The sequence below is a fragment of the Sphaerodactylus townsendi genome, linkage group LG10 (genome assembly GCF_021028975.2).
Source record: "Sphaerodactylus townsendi isolate TG3544 linkage group LG10, MPM_Stown_v2.3, whole genome shotgun sequence".
NCBI classification, from domain to species: domain Eukaryota; kingdom Metazoa; phylum Chordata; class Lepidosauria; order Squamata; family Sphaerodactylidae; genus Sphaerodactylus; species Sphaerodactylus townsendi.
Genome location: NC_059434.1, coordinates 5672094 through 5690204, shown reverse-complemented (window position 1 = coordinate 5690204; position 18111 = coordinate 5672094). Strand labels below are relative to the sequence as shown.

The following is an 18111-nucleotide window of genomic DNA, read 5'->3' as shown; positions in this document are numbered from 1 at the left end:
TGCACAGGCTAATCTGAATTCCCCAGATAAGCCTCCACAACTCAAGCGGCAGAGCTGGGAATCAAGCCCGGTTCCTCCAGATCAGAGTGCACCTGCTCTTAGCCACTGCTCTTAGCCACTACGCCACTGCTGGATGGAGGCTGATAGCTTAGAGAATTGTAATGAGCTTGAGGGTCCAAGGTAAACATCAAACAATTTGTGGCTGGCCCGCTCAGGGTCTGGGGCTGTGACTCTGTTTGGTGGTACCTGGAAGAAACATCGCCTACCTGCAATTTCAAACTCTCCGGCCAGTTGAATATTTGCAAGTTGAAAATCTGTCCGAAGTGAATTCTGAAGTCTACGTTTATTTGCCGGGAAACTGTCCGCGACACCTCTTTGGAGTTAAAAAGGACTTTTGAAAACAGAGACCGTTTCTTTAAATCTTCACGTCTGGAAATTTCAGCCCTGCAAAATAGATTGAAATTTGTCTGAAATAATGTGTGTATTCATCTTCAACAACTGGCGGTGACTCAAGAGAAATGGAAGTTGCAGTGTGTGTACTATTCCTGGAAACAAGAATAATTTCGTTGTTGTTGTGGGTTTTCTGGGCTGTGTGGCCGTGGTCTGGCTAACATTTCGCCTGCATCTGTGTCTGGCATCTTCAGAGGTGTATCACAGAGGGAAGTCTGTTACACACTGTGTCCAGAGGGAAGGGAATGTTTGGGGTATATATTGCCCAAATAAACTCAAAAATACACACGTTGCACTCTGGCTATGTCCAATCTTATATATTGATCTTACATATAATTAAACAACTTAACACTTCTATTTGTATTTACATTTCCTTATTTCTCTGACAAAGTTCTTAAAGATACAGCATAAGTCTTCCAACTCTTAGAAATTCACTTAGTCCATTCAATTCTTTGTTCAGAAACAAAGCTTCAGTTCCATATAGTCCATATTCCAATTCTGTAGGTTCTACATAAAAACGTCTCGCGCGTATAGAACGCTTTTTGTGCGTCTTCCTCAGTATGCCAGTATGTTCAAACAACTTCCAACAGTTCTTTGAGGCTTCTAATGGGTATATTGGCTCTCTGTTAAGAGTTGCCCGCACCCATCTCTGCCTTCCGTTTGTATATATTGGGGTATATATTGTCCATGTCCCAGGGTGGGGAACCAATCAGTAAGTGTTTGGGTGGAACTTGCTATGCAAAGGTGTAGGTGGTAGTATTGTATTGCAGGTATTACTATCAACCACACCTTTGCATAGCCCTCTCTATATAAGCCTTGCTGTGAGCTTGCTTCTGCCTGGGTGCAACAAGAGTGTTACCTGTCGCCGAGGTGTACCTGCTTCGTTGCTGACCCCCAGCCTGCTCCTCAGTTCTCCCGTGCCTTGACCCACTGGACTGTGACCTGACCACGCTTGTGTTTGCCCCCCGCTTTGCCCTGCAGGGTCAGACCTGGCCATGCCCCTGCCTGCTGGAAGCACACTTAGGCTCATTCCGCACATGCAGAATAATGCACTTTCAAACTGCTTTCAGTGCTCTTTGAAGCTGTGCGGAATGGCAAAATCCACTTGCAAACAGTTGTGAAAGTGGTTTGAAAACGCATTATTTTGCATGTGTGGAAGGGGCCTTAGCTTCCAGTTGTGATGAAATTAGATTAATCTGGGCTATTTAGGCAGTTGGCGCTTCCAAACGCTCCCTTTCTAAGCAATTAATCAGCACTGAAATGACAGAGGCGAAGACAGAAACAGCACAGCGAACGTGCAATGATGCTGGAGAAAGCAACATTAACACGACCCCACCTCCCAGATGTGATAACTGAGGTTCAAACATTACCAAAGCGATTTCAGAAGCTGCCTGCAATGTGACTTTGCATTGGAGTTATGCACTCAGAAACCCCCCAAAGATACAGGAACTCAAATCTTAATAATAATAATAATAATAATGAGAGTTTGGATTCATACCCCTCCCCGCCAATTCTCTCCTGTAAGGAGACTCAAAGGGGCTTACAATCTCCTTGCCCTTCAACCCTCACAACAAACACCCTGTGAGGTAGTTGGGGCTGAGAGAGCTCCGAAGAACTGGGACTAGCCCAAGGTCACCCAGCTGGCATGTGTGGGAGTGCACAGGCTAATCTGAATTCCCCAGATAAGCCTCCACAGCTCAAGCGGCAGAGCGGGGAGTCAAACCCGGTTCCAGAGGTGGGATCCAGCAGGTTCTCACAGGTTCCCGAGAGTAGGTTACTAATTATTTGTGTGTGCCGAGAGGGGGTTACTAATTGCCACGTGATTTTTGCCTTAGTTACGCCCCTACTCTCAGCAGTAGCGCACAGAACTTGAAGCAGTCTAGCAGGAGGTGCACCGGTGTGCGTGGCAGCCTGCGCCTGCATGCATTCGTTTCCCGCCCAAGGACCAGCGCAGCTGCTGCATCCTTGCCACAGCCCCGCCCAGGAATGCCCAGCCCCGCCCCCGTCGTGCCCCACCCAGCCCCATTGGCGCTACGCCACAGTTTGAATCCCACCACCATGGAGACCTGTTACTAAAATTTTTGGATCCCACCACTGCCCGGTTCCTCCAGATTAGAGTGCACCTGAACTTAACCACTATGCCACATTGAAGAAGTCAATGTTTTCAGGTACTTCAAACAGAACAGAAGTCTGGGAGGGCCGTGGCTCAGTGGTAGAACATCTGCCTGGCACGCAGAACGATCCAGGTTCAAACCCTGGCATCTCCTGTTATAAAAGGACCAGGTGGCGTGAAGGACCTCGTGAGATCCTGGAAAACAGCTGCCAGACTGAGCAGGCAGCGCTGAGTGCGATGAATCAGTGGTCTGACTCCGTACAAGGCAGCTTCACGGGTTCGCTGTGTTCTGGCTCACCTGGGACAAAGTTCCGTGGGAGTGATGTTCCCTGTTAGGCTCAGCTCAGGAACTAAAGCCGGTTCTTCTGGCCTCCGTCGAATGTTGGCGGCTTTTTCCCGCACCTGCTGCTCCACCTGCAACCGGTCAACCGGTGGGGGAGGAATGGGCTTCACGGGATCCTCGGCACACTCGAGTTCATCTGCTTCTTCATCCTCTGGGCTTTTCTTCTTCTTGCTCTTCCTGGACTTCTGTGTATATCCAAACCCATTGTTTCCCCACACATGAAGAAAAGGTTACAGGGGGAAAAAACACACACACGTGCTGTTAGCTATTTCTGAAAACTTGGGAGTGGTGCCAAGGCATTCAAAAATGCTAAATATCCAAGAAAAGCTCCGGCATGTCATTGCTTTTGAGTTTAATGTGTACCATATAATTATAAACGAACAGCCGAGAATGACAGTCCGCAGCGTTTCACATCTGGCCTCCTTCTTCTGTATACATAACGCTGTCAAGAGCAATAACACACAAAAGGCCGCAGTCCTCAACGAAGGCCAGATTTGGTGTTTAGTTTTTTACACGGAGGCAGGGGCCAAGCAGAGCGAGACTCACCACATTCCCTTGAAACTCCACCACGGCTTTTCGCTTTTTGTTTTTAGTGGCTTCTCAAAAAGAAAACAAAGGAAGGGACAAATGGTGGTCACTGTGCAGCACGTGTCCTCAAAGGGACCTCACTCCTAGTTCAACCCAGCGGATGAAGAGATGGAGACAGGAAGGATCCGATTCAAATCTCTCCTCAGCCATGAACATAAGAACATAAGAACAAGCCAGCTGGATCAGACCAGAGTCCATCTAGTCCAGCTCTCTGCTACTCGCAGTGGCCCACCAGGTGCCTTTGGGAGCTCACATGCAGGAGGTGAAAGCAAGGGCCTTCTGCAGCTGCTGCTCCTGAGCACCTGGTCTGCTAAGGCATTTGCAATCTGAGATCAAGGAGGATCAAGATTGGGAGCCAGAGATCGACTTCTCCTCCATAAATCTGTCCAAGCCCCTTTTAAAGCTATCCAGGTGAGTGGCCATCACCACCTCCTGTGGCAGCATATTCCAAACACCAATCACACGTTGCGTGAAGAAGTGTTTCCTTTTATTAGTCCTAATTCTTCCCCCCAGCATTTTCAATGAATGCCCCCTGGTTCTAGTATTGTGAGAAAGAGAGAAAAATTTCTCTCTGTCAACGTTTTCCACCCCATGCATCATTTTATAGACTTCAATCATATCCCCCCTCAGCCGTCTCCTCTCCAAACTAAAGAGTCACTCTGTGGCTTTAAACAAAGCTGCTGCTCTCCAGCCAACAGCAACGTCCTCCACCCCACAGTTGAAGCCCTTACTTTGAGGACCATACTACAGGTCTACCTTACTTCCTCACAGCTCTTTCTCTAGTTAAAAACTGTTGAGGGAAAAGGGGCAGTTGACGGAGAGTGGCCCAGTTTCAAGGGAGGTGAGCAAGCACGCCCCTTCCCAAGACATGGCAATTACGACTTCCCTCTGGAAGGGGAGGACTATTCAAGATTTCCTGCCTCACTTGACAGTCCCCTATTTCATTGGGGGTTCCCAACCTCTGGGGGGGGGGGGGTGGCAGGAGATTTCAGCTGATCTCCGTTTCCCTGGAAGAGACGACAGATTTGGAGGGAAAGCATAAGCATAAAGATGAGGTCTAGCATACACTGGAGAAACCAACACAAGCAAAAACAAACTACGTCCAGGCTACAAAACAATGATTGCAAATGTGGTAATGGAAAAAAAGCTAAGTGTATTTAATATAAAAATGCACCTGCATCTGCAGTAGCGCAGAAACTACAAAGTCACGGGGACCACCAGACTCAACATTCTCCACAATGCACCACAGCTGTACAAATATATTGTGCAAACACCCTGTGAGGTAGGTGGGGCTGAGAGAGCTCCGAAGAACTGTGACTAGCCCAAGGTCACCCAGCTGGTGTGTGTGGGAGTGCCCAGGCTAATCTGAATTCCCCAGAGAAGCCTCCACAGCTCAAGCGGCAGAGCGGGGAATCAAACCCGGTTCCTCCAGACCAGAATGCACCTGCTCTTAACCACTATGCCATATTGAAGAATGTTTTCAGGTACTTCAAACAGAACAGAAGTCTGGGAGGGCTGGGGCTCAGTGGTAGAACATCTGCCTGGCATACCGTTGGCACAAGGTGGGGGAGGGGGGTAGCCAGACGCCATCCACATTTTTAAATGGGTTCTGTTTTATGTAATTAATATTTAAATTATGTTTTAATGTATGTTTTAACCTTGTTGTAAACCACCCTGAGCCCTCAGGGGGAGGGCGGTATATTAAACAAACAAACAAACAAACAAACCTGGCATCAAGTCCTCAAGGGAAGAGTCGTGGTGCCCACAATAAATCCAAAGTCCAAAATTAAGACGAGCTCTCCAGCTTTTTGCCCGTTTCATGGATAAAAACCACTTCCTCAGTATAAAAGTTCCAACTTACCTGTGCAGTTGTAAAGGACACTGTCATTATTTTATCAACCACAGACTCTCATATTTAGACTCTATGGAACTACCTCTCTGCTAAGTTCTCTCCGTTTCTCCAAGTCCACCATACCCAAACCTCCAGGATTCTGCCAAGCCACAGCTGGCATGCCCAGGGTAGAGGCAAATGGCCAAAGGATGGCTGAACTTAGAGAACCAGTCCCAAGCCTATACATTGTTTTTCCGAGCTGCTGAAAGCCATCGTGGAATTCCACACAAAACCTTCTTTGGACCATCTTAATATTCAGGAGAACACAGACAGGATGCTTCATGAAAACACATATATAGCCACTGTTCTTCTGTGGTATCTTGCCCAGCTCCTAGGACCTCTGAGGTGATCCAAGGCCCCAGGATCCAAGGTACCCACCATGGTGTACTACTCTCAGCTACATAGAGGACAGACTTGGGAATGGAGAACCATCTCAATGTGCTTTGGACCTCCAGTCCCACGCTCAGGACTCTAGCGCAGGGGCGTAACGAGGCAAACTGGAGCCCTGAGCAAAACCTGAGTTGGATGCCCCCCTCCCCATGGCACTCCACCATGACCAAATTTTTTTTTTTGCACCAGGTCATTGGTGCCTGCAGGGGGTGCATTTTTAGACATATCGCCCCATCTCCTTAGCTCCCATTGGAAAGAATGGAAGATGGGGCACCCCCTTTGAGGGTCCATAGCTTTGGCCCCCCTGAACCAAACAGCACCAAACTTGGGGGGGTGCCATCAGGACAGTCTCCAGATGATACCCTGAAATTTTGGTGCTGATACGTTCAAAAGTGCACCCCCTGCAGGAACATCCCAGAAATTAGCCCAAGAATCTTTGTTCTGCATTGAGTTTTCTGCATTGCTGTCAATGGGGGTTGCAGGCTACGGGGGGCATTCCTGAAGGCACAGTCTCAAAACTTTCAGGGTCTCATCAGGAGACTGCCCTAATGATACTCCCAGGTTTGGTGCAGTTTGGTTCGGGGGGGGGGGGCAAAGTTATGGACCCTCAAAGGTGTAGCCCCCATCTTCTATTAGCTCCCATTGGAAACAATGGGGGATGGGGGCACCCCCTTTGGGAGTCCATAACTTTGGATTCCCTGAACCAAACTGCACCAAACTTGGGGGGTAGCATAAGGACAGTCTCCTGATGATACGCTGAAATTTTGGTGCCGCTAGCCTAAAAACTGCGCCCCCCTGCAGGTCAAAAACGGAAAACCACTAAAAATACCCAAAAACGAACCCTGCATTTTTGGTGCCCCCTACAAGGTGATGTCCTGGGCAGATGCCCGCCTTGCCCAATGGGCATTACGCCCCTGCTCTAGCAGACACTGAATGCAGCGCCCACCTTCAGTGAGTCATCCCGGATCTACAGAGCCACTCCCCAGCTTGGTCCCCCGACCATGACACACATGAGAGGATGCTCATTCAAACCTGAGTTCTTTTCCAGGATTTCCACTCCTGAAGTTCTGTTTTGTAGTCTTGCATTTTCTTTTCATATTCCTCTGTGTACTCTTCCATTAATTCAGCAATTTCAGCCTTGATTTCCTCCTCATATGTCTTCTTGTCCATCTGCTTATCAACTTCTTCCCTTTAACAACAATTCACTCGTCAGTACGCTACACCCTATGAGTTGAATTTGTCTATCTATGAGTATAATTTATTGACCTATGAGTCTAATTTGTCTTAAGAATGCCTCTTTCCTAAAAGTTCACCTCCCAGGTTTACTGAAACTTAGCACTAGGAGAAGATGAGTTTGGATTTATACGCAGCTTTTCTCAACAGTAAGGAGTCTCAAAGTGGCTTCCAAACTCCTTCCCTTCCTCTCCCCGTAACAGACACCTTGTGAGGTTGGTAGAGATGAGAGAGTTCAGAGAGAACTAAGACTAGCCCAAGGTCACCCAGCAGAACAGAACAGGGCCTTCACATTTGGTATCTTTTACTTTAATTGATTAATTAACCTGCTTACTTACTAGTCTTGTATGCCGCCCTTCCCTTAACGGGGGTTAGGGCAGCTCACAACATATTCAATAGAATATAAAACCAGTATAAATACAGATTATTTTTTAAAAGAAATCCTTCCAGATCTTATGGCATTGATCTATGCACAATGTAAGGGCGGGGAGAAGCCAGACTGAAGGAAAACCCGTAGCTGCCTCAACCATCAGTCCAATGGAAAAGCTCTGACTTAAAGACCCTGCAGAACTGCATCAAATCCTGCAAGCATTCCACCAGGTTGGTTCTAGAAGAAGAAGAAGAAGAGTCTGGATTTATATCCCCCCTTTCTCTCCTGCAGGAGACTCAAAGGAGCTGACAATCTCCTTGCCCTTCCCCCCTCACAACAAACACGCTGTGAGGTAGGTGGGGCTGAGAGAGCTCCGAGAAGCTGTGACTAGCCCAAGGTCACCCAGCTGGCATGTGTGGGAGTGCACAGGCTAATCTGAATTCCCCAGATAAGCCTCCACAGCTCAGGCGGCAGAGCGGGGAATCAAACCCGGTTCCTCCAGATTTGATACACAAGCTCTTAACCTCCTACGCCACTGCTGCTCCTGTTCTAGGCCTGAGAAAGCCCCAGTCCTGGTTGAGGTTAGCCAGACCTCCTTCGGGGCAGGGATCACCAGCAGGTTTTCATCCGCAGAACATAACACGCTTTGGGGGATGCATCAAAAAGTACTTTCCCATCATACAAAAACTTCCTTCCACAAACTAAATGTCAGGGTGAAACAGTCATTGCTAAGCCTTCTCCTTGACATACTAGTTTTCTACACGGGGTTTTTTTATATAGAAAAGCATGCAATCATGGGAGCTCCCATCTGAGCATACGTGTACTACCTCATGGTGAATCAAGTCTTAGAGATGAGCCCCTAATGGACCACTGTGGGCGTGCTGGACTCAGCTAGGGCCACGTTCTCTGGAGGAGGCTTACTTTCGCAAGCAGAGCTTCAGGGGTGTGTTGGTGAACTTCTGGAAGTCCCGCAGGGATTTGATTTCCTTCCAAACCTTGATGATGGCCTTCAGCAATACTCGATCTCTTTCTTGTTCAGCATCACGAAGTTTTCGGGTTTGCCTGGGCACAGACAGACACAATCATGTTAGCCCACAAGATAGAAAACAGCGTACCAAGCACAATGCAATGGAACCTAACAACTCAAAAATTCAAAATTGGCACACTGACCTGGATTTGTATGTAATTTGGATTTGTATGGATTTGTAATAAACAATTCAAAACAACATTTGTTCAAAGTTATTTTTTCATTGTGATTGCACACATGTAAATTCACTTACACTAATGCTAACCCTATTCTACTATACTATAATGAAAAAATTAAAGTGCATAATATATATAAAGTGCCAGCGTCAATAAATCATATCAATGTACAATTTCATAATTTCATTCAAGATATAATGACAAAGGTCCACATGAGACTTCAAACGAATGAGTTCCAAAAAGTTCCAAAAATTGTGTGCAATAACTATGAAAAAATAACTAGACACAATCATGTGTCAGAAGGAAGGAACACCATGGAGAGGACATCCAGTATTTAAGAAACCCAAATAACAAAGTTTTGGAAAGTTAATGCAGACTACCATGCTCTAGCCCTGATGTGGATGCCAGCCCAATCTTGTCAGATCTTAGAACAGTGATGACGAACCTTTTCGAGACCGAGTGCCCAAACGGCAACCCAAAACCCACTTATTTATTGCAAAGTGCCAACATGGCAATTTAACCTGAATACTGAGGTTTTAGTATGGAAAAAATGGTTGGCTCCAAGGCACGCGTTACTCGGAAGTAAGCTTGGTGGTAGTCAGTGGCTTTGCTTTGAAGCAACTGTGCAACACTTCGAATGGGCGAATCACGACCCTAGGAGGGTTTACTCAAAAGCAAACCCCATTGCCAGCAATCGAGCTTATTCCCAAGTAAAGGATCACGCTTTCGTTCTTCCCATGAAAATCAGTGGGGTTTAACAGCGCTTAACAGGGTTAACTACACTGCTTCCCCAAAACTAGGTCTTAGGTTTAATGCTAATAATTTCCCTAAGTTGTTTCTATGATCACATGATGAACTCTGTGCACGCGTGCCCACAGAGAGGGCTCTGAGTGCCACCTCTGGCACCCGTGCCATAGGTTCGCCACCACTGTCTTAGAAGCTAAGTAGGGTTGGCACTCATCAGTATTTGCATGGGAGATCACCAAGGAAGACCATGGATGCTATGCAGAGACAGGTAATAACAAACCACCACTGGTTGTCTCTTGCCTGGAAAACCTGACAGGGTCACCATAAGCTGGCTACAACTTAATTGCACTTTCCAACCCAACATCATCTGTAAGACATCAGTGTTTGTGTCTGTGGTTCTGCTCACTTCTTCATGTTGATTGTGAGTGGGGTGACCGTCAATGCAGTCTTCTCCCACCACATTAAAAAGTGGTCTGTGTCCACTGACATAACCTATATGTATCCGAAAAGTCTGCATGCGTACAGTAGGGGAACAGGCAAGCCCAAAGCTTACTCCAAAGTCAGGCAGAATCGCAAGAGAACAAACTGTGAATTGAGATGGCGATACCTTTTATGTGTGAATGCTTAGCACCTGACTACACCAGGAGAAGAAGAAAGGTTATATTTCCTGCTGTTCAGATTCTAAGGGTAACAGTGGTGGACTCTGCACAGGCAACACGTAAGGGGAGTAGGACGATATATAAACCATTTGGGGGGGGGGGGGACTTCACAAAGGTCTCGTTCCCAAAATGAGTTTGGGCCATTTTATTCCCTTCACACCAGTATTTTCGAAAATTGCTAAACCAGCGATCCTTCTGCACAATCCCAGGTGGGAGGCGCTCCTGCATGAACGCAGGAGGTTTTATTTCCCTCCCTCCCTTCCGTCAGTTCACTTCAGGTTCTGTGCCGTCTACTGTCAGGGAGAATCCTCCCGCCAGGCATTCTGTGCAGGTCGCCCAGCCCACTGCGGGCAGATTCTCTGAGCACCCAACAGGGTACAACCCCCCCCCCCCCCCCAAGAATGTTTTCTCCCCATAGAAGCGAGCATGACCGATTTACAGCGACCTGTTCATTATGGCCAATCTGTTGCAGGGAAGTCCCTTTTGTATTGTCGAAGGCTTTCACAGCCGGAATCACTTGGGTGCTGTGTGGTTTCCGGGCTGTATGGCCGTGTTCTAGCAACATTCTCTCCTGACGTTTTGCCTGCATCTGTGGCTGGCATCTTCAGATCCTCTGAAGATGCCAGCCACAGATGCACGCGAAACATCAGGAGAGAATGCTGCTAGAACACGGCCATACAGCCCGGAAACCACACAGCACCCCAGAAGTCCCTTTTGCTTTTGTGTGTTGCATACGCGCAGCTACAAGGCGCAGCCAATCGAATTGTGGGACGATCAGCATGGTGGCAGGGGTTCATTTTTGTACATCTGCGCAGCTACACATGTTACAGGAAATTTAAAAAAGAAAGAGAGAAGCATCTCCGTGTGAAGGCGTGAAAGCAACCCGGATTGTTTCCATGGGCTCCAATCACTTGCCCGAACTGGTGAAGGGCACATATGTGAACAGGAAAAAAGAAAACAGGTTCCTTTATCATGATTCCAACCCATTAGACCTATGCCGTGTGGAATCCGCCAGTGTCTAAGATTCCTGATCTTGTGGCACTATCCACGGAAACTGCGTTTTTGTTACATCAATATTCACAAGCACACATATCCCTAAATAGTCTCCTGAGACACGGACTGAAATAGTTACAAAATATACACTCTTTTTGAAAAGTCCCAAGAAGCTGTTAACTTTGTTCACATTCCATATGACTTCAGTGGCATGACTTCACGGCCAAAATATACTTCTCACGGGCTCCGTTTTCTTAACGACGTACCCTTGGTAATCTGTTTGTGCCTCTATACTAAGGGAGTTTTACATACATTGAGGGTAGAATAAATGGGCCTGTAAAGTTTTAAAACTTTGAAAGTCATAGGAGGCTTCAGAAGTTATTATTATTTCATAGTATCACCATAGTGGCTGTTTTTTGCACACTGCCTATGATTCAGCACACAGTTATGGATATGAACTTTCCACAGGAATGAGTGAGATTTGCCTGTATCTGAGCGCTGGATTTATAGGCACTGTCATTAACATCTCCATTAAAAGCCTTGTGAGCACTGGAGAGTTCTAAGGAAGAAAAGATAATTGGCAACCATCTGTTAAGAATTAGGCAGATCTGAGAAACCACATCCTGTAATCTTCAAATAAGGGCCAAGCTCAACATGATGTCTTCCAAAGTCTTGTTTTCCTTTGTATTTTTGAAGGCTTGTTTCCCCTCTTCAACGCAACTGCAGTTGTCTCTGATCAGGGCAGGGCGGGAGGGGCCCAAAACCTTTTCTCTGTGGGATATTTATTCAGTCAAAACTTTGCATATACCCAAAACTGTGTATATATTCATTCTCTTTGGTGGGAGGGGGGTACCAGGTCCCTATAACTTGTCTCCTGCAGAAAGAAAAGCACACGGATGAAGGAGGCGGCTTTAAAAGGCAAATGACCTTCTAAGAGAGGAGGTCCCACATTCCATTTCTCCCGCGGCCATCCCAATCAAATCTGGAGTTCTCCCTCAGTTGTGTTAAAAGTAAAAATAAACCTCACATGTCATTTGGCCCTAAAACTCAATGGCATTTGGTGTATGGAAAGTGTAATCAAAACTGCTATGATGAGTTGAACAATGGAGTTCTGCTGAGTTGAAAAGAAAGTCAGGCGTAGGAAATGGAAGGAAGAAGAAGAAGAAGAGTTTGGATTGATATCCCCCCTTTCTCTCCTGCAGGAGACTCAAAGGAGCTTACGATCTCCTTGCCCTTCCCCCCTCACAACAAACACCCTGTGAGGTAGGTGGGGCTGAGAGAGCTCCGAGAAGCTGTGACTAGCCCAAGGTCACCCAGCTGGCGTGTGTGGGAGTGCACAGGCTAATCTGAATTCCCCAGATAAGCCTCCACAGCTCAAGTGACAGAGCTGGGAATCAAACCCGGTTCCTCCACATTAGATCCACGAGCTCTTAACCTCCTACGCCACTGCTGCTCACTGCTGTGAGGAGGTCACACATTCCATTTCTCTCGCGGCCATCCCAATCAAATCTGGAGTTCTCCCTCAGTTGTGTTAAAGTAAAAATAAACCTCACATGCCATTTGGCCCTAAAACTCAATGGGATTTAGTGTATGGAAAGTGCCATCCAAACTCCTATGATGAGTTGAACAATGGAGTTCTGCTGAGTTGAAAAGAAAGTCAGGCGTAGGAAATGGAAGGAAGGGTAAGTTACTAATGGAGCAATGTAGATCCTGAAGCTAGCTGGAGAGGGCACTGCTGCTGTGCTGCCTTACCACCTCCAGAGAGCTTTCAGCTAGTGCGGAAACGAAGAAGAACCAAAAAGCCTCCCTGATCACCCGAAAGCCCTCCGTAGGGAAAAATGGAGTTACTCCACTCAAAAAGAAGTGTCAGTCTGTTCTCCCCACCGTTGGTATTCCTGGAGCGAAAACCAGGTGGGAGCCAACCAACGTCAGCTCCACCTCCGGGAACTCGCCAGCCTACAAGTTAAATCAGTGATGGCGAACCTTTTTGAGGCCGAGTGCCCAAACTGCAACTCAAAACCCACTTATTTATCGCAAAGTGCCAACACGGCAATCTAATCTGAATACTGAGGTTTTAGTGTAGAAAAAAAGGGTTGGCTCCAAGGCACGCATTACTAGGGAGTAAGCTTGGTGGTAGTCGGTGGCTTTTCTTTGAAGCAATCGTGCAATGCTTCGAATGGGTGAATTACAACCCTAGGAGGGTTTAGAAGCAAGCCCCATTGCCAGCCACCAAGCTTACTTGTGCTTTAGTTCTTTCCATGAAAATCAGTGGGGTTTAACAGCACTTAACAGGGTTACCTATGTGTTGTGCTCAGCAGCCCAGGCCAGCCTAGATGTGTGTGTGTGTGGGGGGGGGGGGGGCGATTTTCCGCACCCCCACATGACAAACTCTGTGCACGCGTGCCCACAGAGAGGGCTCTGAGTGCCACCTCTGGCACCCGTGCCGTAGGTTCGCCACCACTGCCGTAGGTTCGCCACCACTGAGTTAGGTCAACAAAAATCTGGAAGTGTCGACCAGAAGCAAGCTGGGTACTGCGGAGTTCCGCGGTTCCCCTCCCGCCCCTCTGTATTTACTCTTCCTTGAATTGTTAATTGAACCCCAACAGAGATGGATTATCACAAGGGCCAGATCAGGGGTAGGGAACCTGCGGCTCAAGAGCCGCATGCGGCTCTTCTGCCCTTGCACTGCGGCTCCACGAGCCGAGCCGCCGGCCCCATCCTTGCCCGCCCTACAGGCAGCAGGGCGGGCGCACCAACTGCCCGCGGTCGGCTGGGCTGCACCGCGGGCTTCCCCTCTCGCCCGCCCCATTGAAGTGGGGTGGGCGCTTTCCTGGCGGCCAGCGAGGCTGAGCCACCGGCTTCATCCTTGCCCGCCCTGCAGGCAGCAGGGCGGGCACACCCGTTCGAGCGGGGCGGGCGCTTTCCCGGCCGCCGGCAAGGCCGAGCCGCTGGCCCCATCCTTGCCTGCCCTGCAGGTAGCAGGGCAGTTGCATCCATTCGCTTTTCAGAATGCATGGAGTAAAAGGTTAAAAAAACCCAAAATATATAGTGTTTTCTTTATTTTAAATGTCAAAAATTATTTGCGGCTCCAAGTGTTTTCTTTTCCCGTGGAAAACGGGTCCAAATGGCTCTTTGAGTGTTAAAGGTTCCCTACCCCTGGGCCAGATCCAATACCTTCCCATCAGCCATTACAAAGGGTCGCTACTTTTCCATACCGCTTCAGGATCGGGTTTGTCCACACTGTAAAAATCAAGTGGAGACTCTTGCTCACATTATACTCAACTGTCCGAGATATGTGGGCATTAGGAATTTCTCTCCCAGGCTGGCCCTAGACAAATCTGAAAGTGACTCTGACTGTTCTGTTGTGGAGCGTCTGTTAAACAACACAGATGTCCTGCTCTTGGAAAAAGTAGCAAAATTTCTTTTACAAGTGACCGAACTCTCTAAGTAATGTATACTGCTATATAGTCTTCCTGTCTGCGCTTTGAATGTACTCTTGATTTGTATTTCAAAAATGTCTGGCAATGCTCTAGAACCTATTTTTAAATGCCAAATAAAGGTTGTTGTTGTTGTATTTACTCTTCCAGCCACTTCATGTGATCGCTTAACTAATAAAGGGGGCCAACTCCTTGCCGACTTCTGTTCTTCTACCAACAAAATCATTCTCAACGGGAGGTTTGAGGACAATTACCCTATGCTCCGAAACTGGCTCGAACTTGCTCAAGACTCGGATCTGGTTATACTCACTAAGATGTTGGTTGCACCCACATTTTCAATTTAAGCCTGGCAGCCTAATCAATCTGATGTTATCAGATTCGTTCTCTTCAGATTGGAGTTCTCATAGTATTACAAAAATAAATTCCCTGGGCTTCTCGCCGGACATCTTTGTCAATATGGAAGAATCGCAAATTGTCAGTCTGCTGACACAAAGATTAATTGACACAGGAACTTAAAACTTATCACCTCATTACCTGAAAGCCATTCTACCTACAGGACTCATCACTCTTCCACCCGAAAGAGCCCTGCCATCGTACTTTTTAAATTTATCCAACTAAGACGCATATTTATGCTAGTTCGTTTGAATGCTCTTCCTTCTGCTTACCTGGTGGGCAGATTCCTACGGATCCCTCAACACAAAAGAACATGCCCCTGATCCAGAAGAGAGGTCAAATCAAAGTCAAAGTTGAACATATTTTTTACTAGTCCTCGCGAGAATGAATACCACCCTCTAAAGCTTTCAGGAGGCGTTCCTTCATCGCATCCTCACATCCAGGAATTGCCACTTCATTTTCCTTGATAATCCTATCCTCTCTTTTGCTGTCACAGTCGAGGCGATTGACATCCAACGTAGGACTGTGGATGTGGCAAAATTTTTGGCGTTGGCTCAGCAGACCTGCTTCAGATATATTGTTTAACTACCCTTCAATTGACTGCCTCGCTTTTATTTATCTTAATCTATTTTCTTTTTTTTTAATCTATTTATCCTTTTATTACTTTATTAACTTCTTTGTTTATGCCAATAATGGTACTGAATACTCTTCCAGTCAGCATATGCTGCCTGGCGGGGCAAACGGGTTGGCATGAGCCTGCGCAACCTCCCATGGACATCCCGTCACCCCAATCCGGATTGGGCCGTAAGAAATCATACCTACGAGTTGCTAAACACTGTAGAATGGTTGCTTGGGAGGCCAAAGTTAAGAACATAAGAACACAAGAACAAGCCAGCTGGATCAGACCAAAGTCCATCTAGTCCAGCACTCTGCTACTCGCAGTGGCCCACCAGGTGCCTTAGGGAGCTCACATGCAGGATGCGAAAGCAATGGCCTTCTGTGGCTGTTGCTCCCGAGCACCCGGACTGTTCAGGCATTTGCAATCTCAGATCAAAGAGCATCAAGATTGGTAGCCATAAATCGACTTCTCCTCCATAAATCTGTCCAAGTCCCTTTTAAAGCTATCCAGGTTAGTGGCCATCACCACCTCCTGTGGCAGCATATTCCAAACACCAATCACACGTTGTGTGAAGAAGTGTTTCCTTTTATTAGTCCTAATTCTTCCCCCCAGCATTTTCAATGTATGTCTCCTGGTTTTTAGTATTGTGAAAGAGAGAAAAATTTCTCTCTGTCCAACATTTTCTACCCCATGGCCATAATTTTATAGAGCTTCAATCATTATCCCCCCTCAGATGTCTCCTCTCCAAACTAAAAAAGAGTCCGCAAACGGCTGCAGCCGCCTCTCTCCCTCCATAAGTGAGGTGCTCCAGATCCCTCAAACTCCCATCCCTCAAGGTTGCCCTTCTCTGCACTTTTTTCTTATCTCTTCAATATCCTGCTTTTTTGAGATGTGGCTGACCAGAGACTGGACACAGTACTCCAAGTGCGGTCCCACCACTGCTTTATATAAGGGCATGACAATCTTTGCAGTTTTATTATCAACTCCTTTCCTAATGATCCCCAGCATAGAGTTTGCCTTTTTCACAGCTGCCATGCATTGAGTTGACATTCCCATGGAACTATCAACTAAGACGCCCAAATCCCTTTCCTGGTCTGTGACTGATAGCACTGACCCCTGTAGCGTGTATGTGAAGTGCAGAATGAACTAAGATTGGCGAGGGATGTTCACATTAATAGGATTTTTAAAAAGTTATATGATGAGTAAATAGAGCATGAGGGAGACTTTAGGTCTGCTATAAGGTAAAAATGGAGAAATCTTGATGGAGGATAAAGCAAAGGCAGAGAGGCTCAGTGCCTATTTTTGCCTCAAACCTTCTCTCTGAAGGAGATCTGAGACCCACCTGGGGACGATGCTGTGCGCTATTTGTATTTGCAGGGGGAACCAGGACCAGAGGTGGCTCACGAGTATCTTGATACTTGGGGTGGGAATGAATCCTCTGGGCCAGATGGTATCCCCCTGAGCATGCTAGAAAACCCAGGTGGGCAGCTGGCAGAGCTGTTATCCATTATCTTCTAAGCCTCCTGGAGAACAGGTGAAGTGCTAGCTCAGGGGCCATGGTGGCAGGGGTTGATGGGAATTGTAGTCCATGAACATTTGGAGAGCCGTAAGTTGCAGACCCCTGAGCTAGATTGTTGGAGTTATTGGATTATTAAAAAATGGATTATTATTAGATTATTAAAAATGTTGTCCCAATTTTTAATAATGGAAGGAAGGAGATTCCAGGGAACAGAAGGCAGATCAGTTCGTTTGTTCCAGGAAAAGTCTTGGAACAGATTTTTAAAGTGTGGATTTGTAAACATCTAAATAACTTGATGATAAGTGATCGGTATGGATTTGTCCCTAATATGTCTTGTCAGACTAATCTCTTTTCCTTTTTTGATCAGGTTTGGTAGACTATTGGAATCAGGTTTGGTAGATATTGTATATTTGGATTTTAGCAAGGTGTTTGATACGGTTTCCCGTGGTGTTTTGATGGACAAATTAAAGTGTTGTGGATTACATTTTAGGACAGTCAAGTGTATAAGGAATTGGTTGGATAATTGCACCCAAACAGTCACAGTTTATGGCTCCTGATCTGATTGGACAAGGCTCTCTATAAAAGCCTTGCTGTGAACTTGCTTCTGCCTGGGTGCAACAAGTGTGTTTCCTGTTGCCCCCGTGTGCCTGGTCCATTGCTGATTCCCAGCTTGTTTGCCTGATCTCCTGTGCTGTGACCTGCTGGACTGACCTGTGACTACACCTTTGCCTGCCACCTGCCTTGACCCATTGAATAGTCCTCTGACTATGCTCTTGTCTGTTACCTGTTCTGTCCTGCGAGACTGGACCTGACCACACCCTGACTGCCTACAGCTCACCTGCTACTGCAGCTTAGTAGTGTGGAATGAAGGTTGTTTTGGCCCTACTGGGGGAAGGTAGTTTCTCCTTCCAGCAGACCATGGGATTAGAGGGGTGCATCCCCTCTTGGGAACTGGTCAGCAGGGCAGGATGACAGGACATAGAGATGATGTAGGGCCGTGGCCATGCTGGCAGGGGCTGATGGGAATTGTAGTCCGTAACATCTGGAGTGCCAAAGGTTCACCACCACTGATGTAGGGTATAATAGTGCTTGCAATATTGGCTATGCTTAGTTCTGGCCATAGAAGTTTAAATGCTTATTCCTGATGCTGTTTCATAATAAAG

General features: G+C 47.0%; 1 protein-coding gene and 1 non-coding gene across 2 annotated transcripts in view; one reads left to right on the top strand and one right to left on the bottom strand.

Annotated features, from left to right (window-relative positions):
* CC2D2A (coiled-coil and C2 domain containing 2A) overlaps nt 1-18111 on the bottom strand; it is a 92220-nt gene that overhangs the window by 35898 nt on the left and 38211 nt on the right. The window contains exons 12-15 of the mRNA XM_048509582.1: nt 8300-8440; nt 6808-6964; nt 2862-3091; nt 267-444 (exon numbers count right to left, since the gene is read on the bottom strand). Of these exons, the coding sequence (XP_048365539.1) occupies nt 267-444; nt 2862-3091; nt 6808-6964; nt 8300-8440 (706 nt within the window). The remainder of the gene's footprint in view (nt 1-266; nt 445-2861; nt 3092-6807; nt 6965-8299; nt 8441-18111) is intronic.
* TRNAA-GGC lies at nt 2649-2717 on the top strand. The gene has a single exon. It is a non-coding gene; the product is annotated as a tRNA-Ala (tRNA).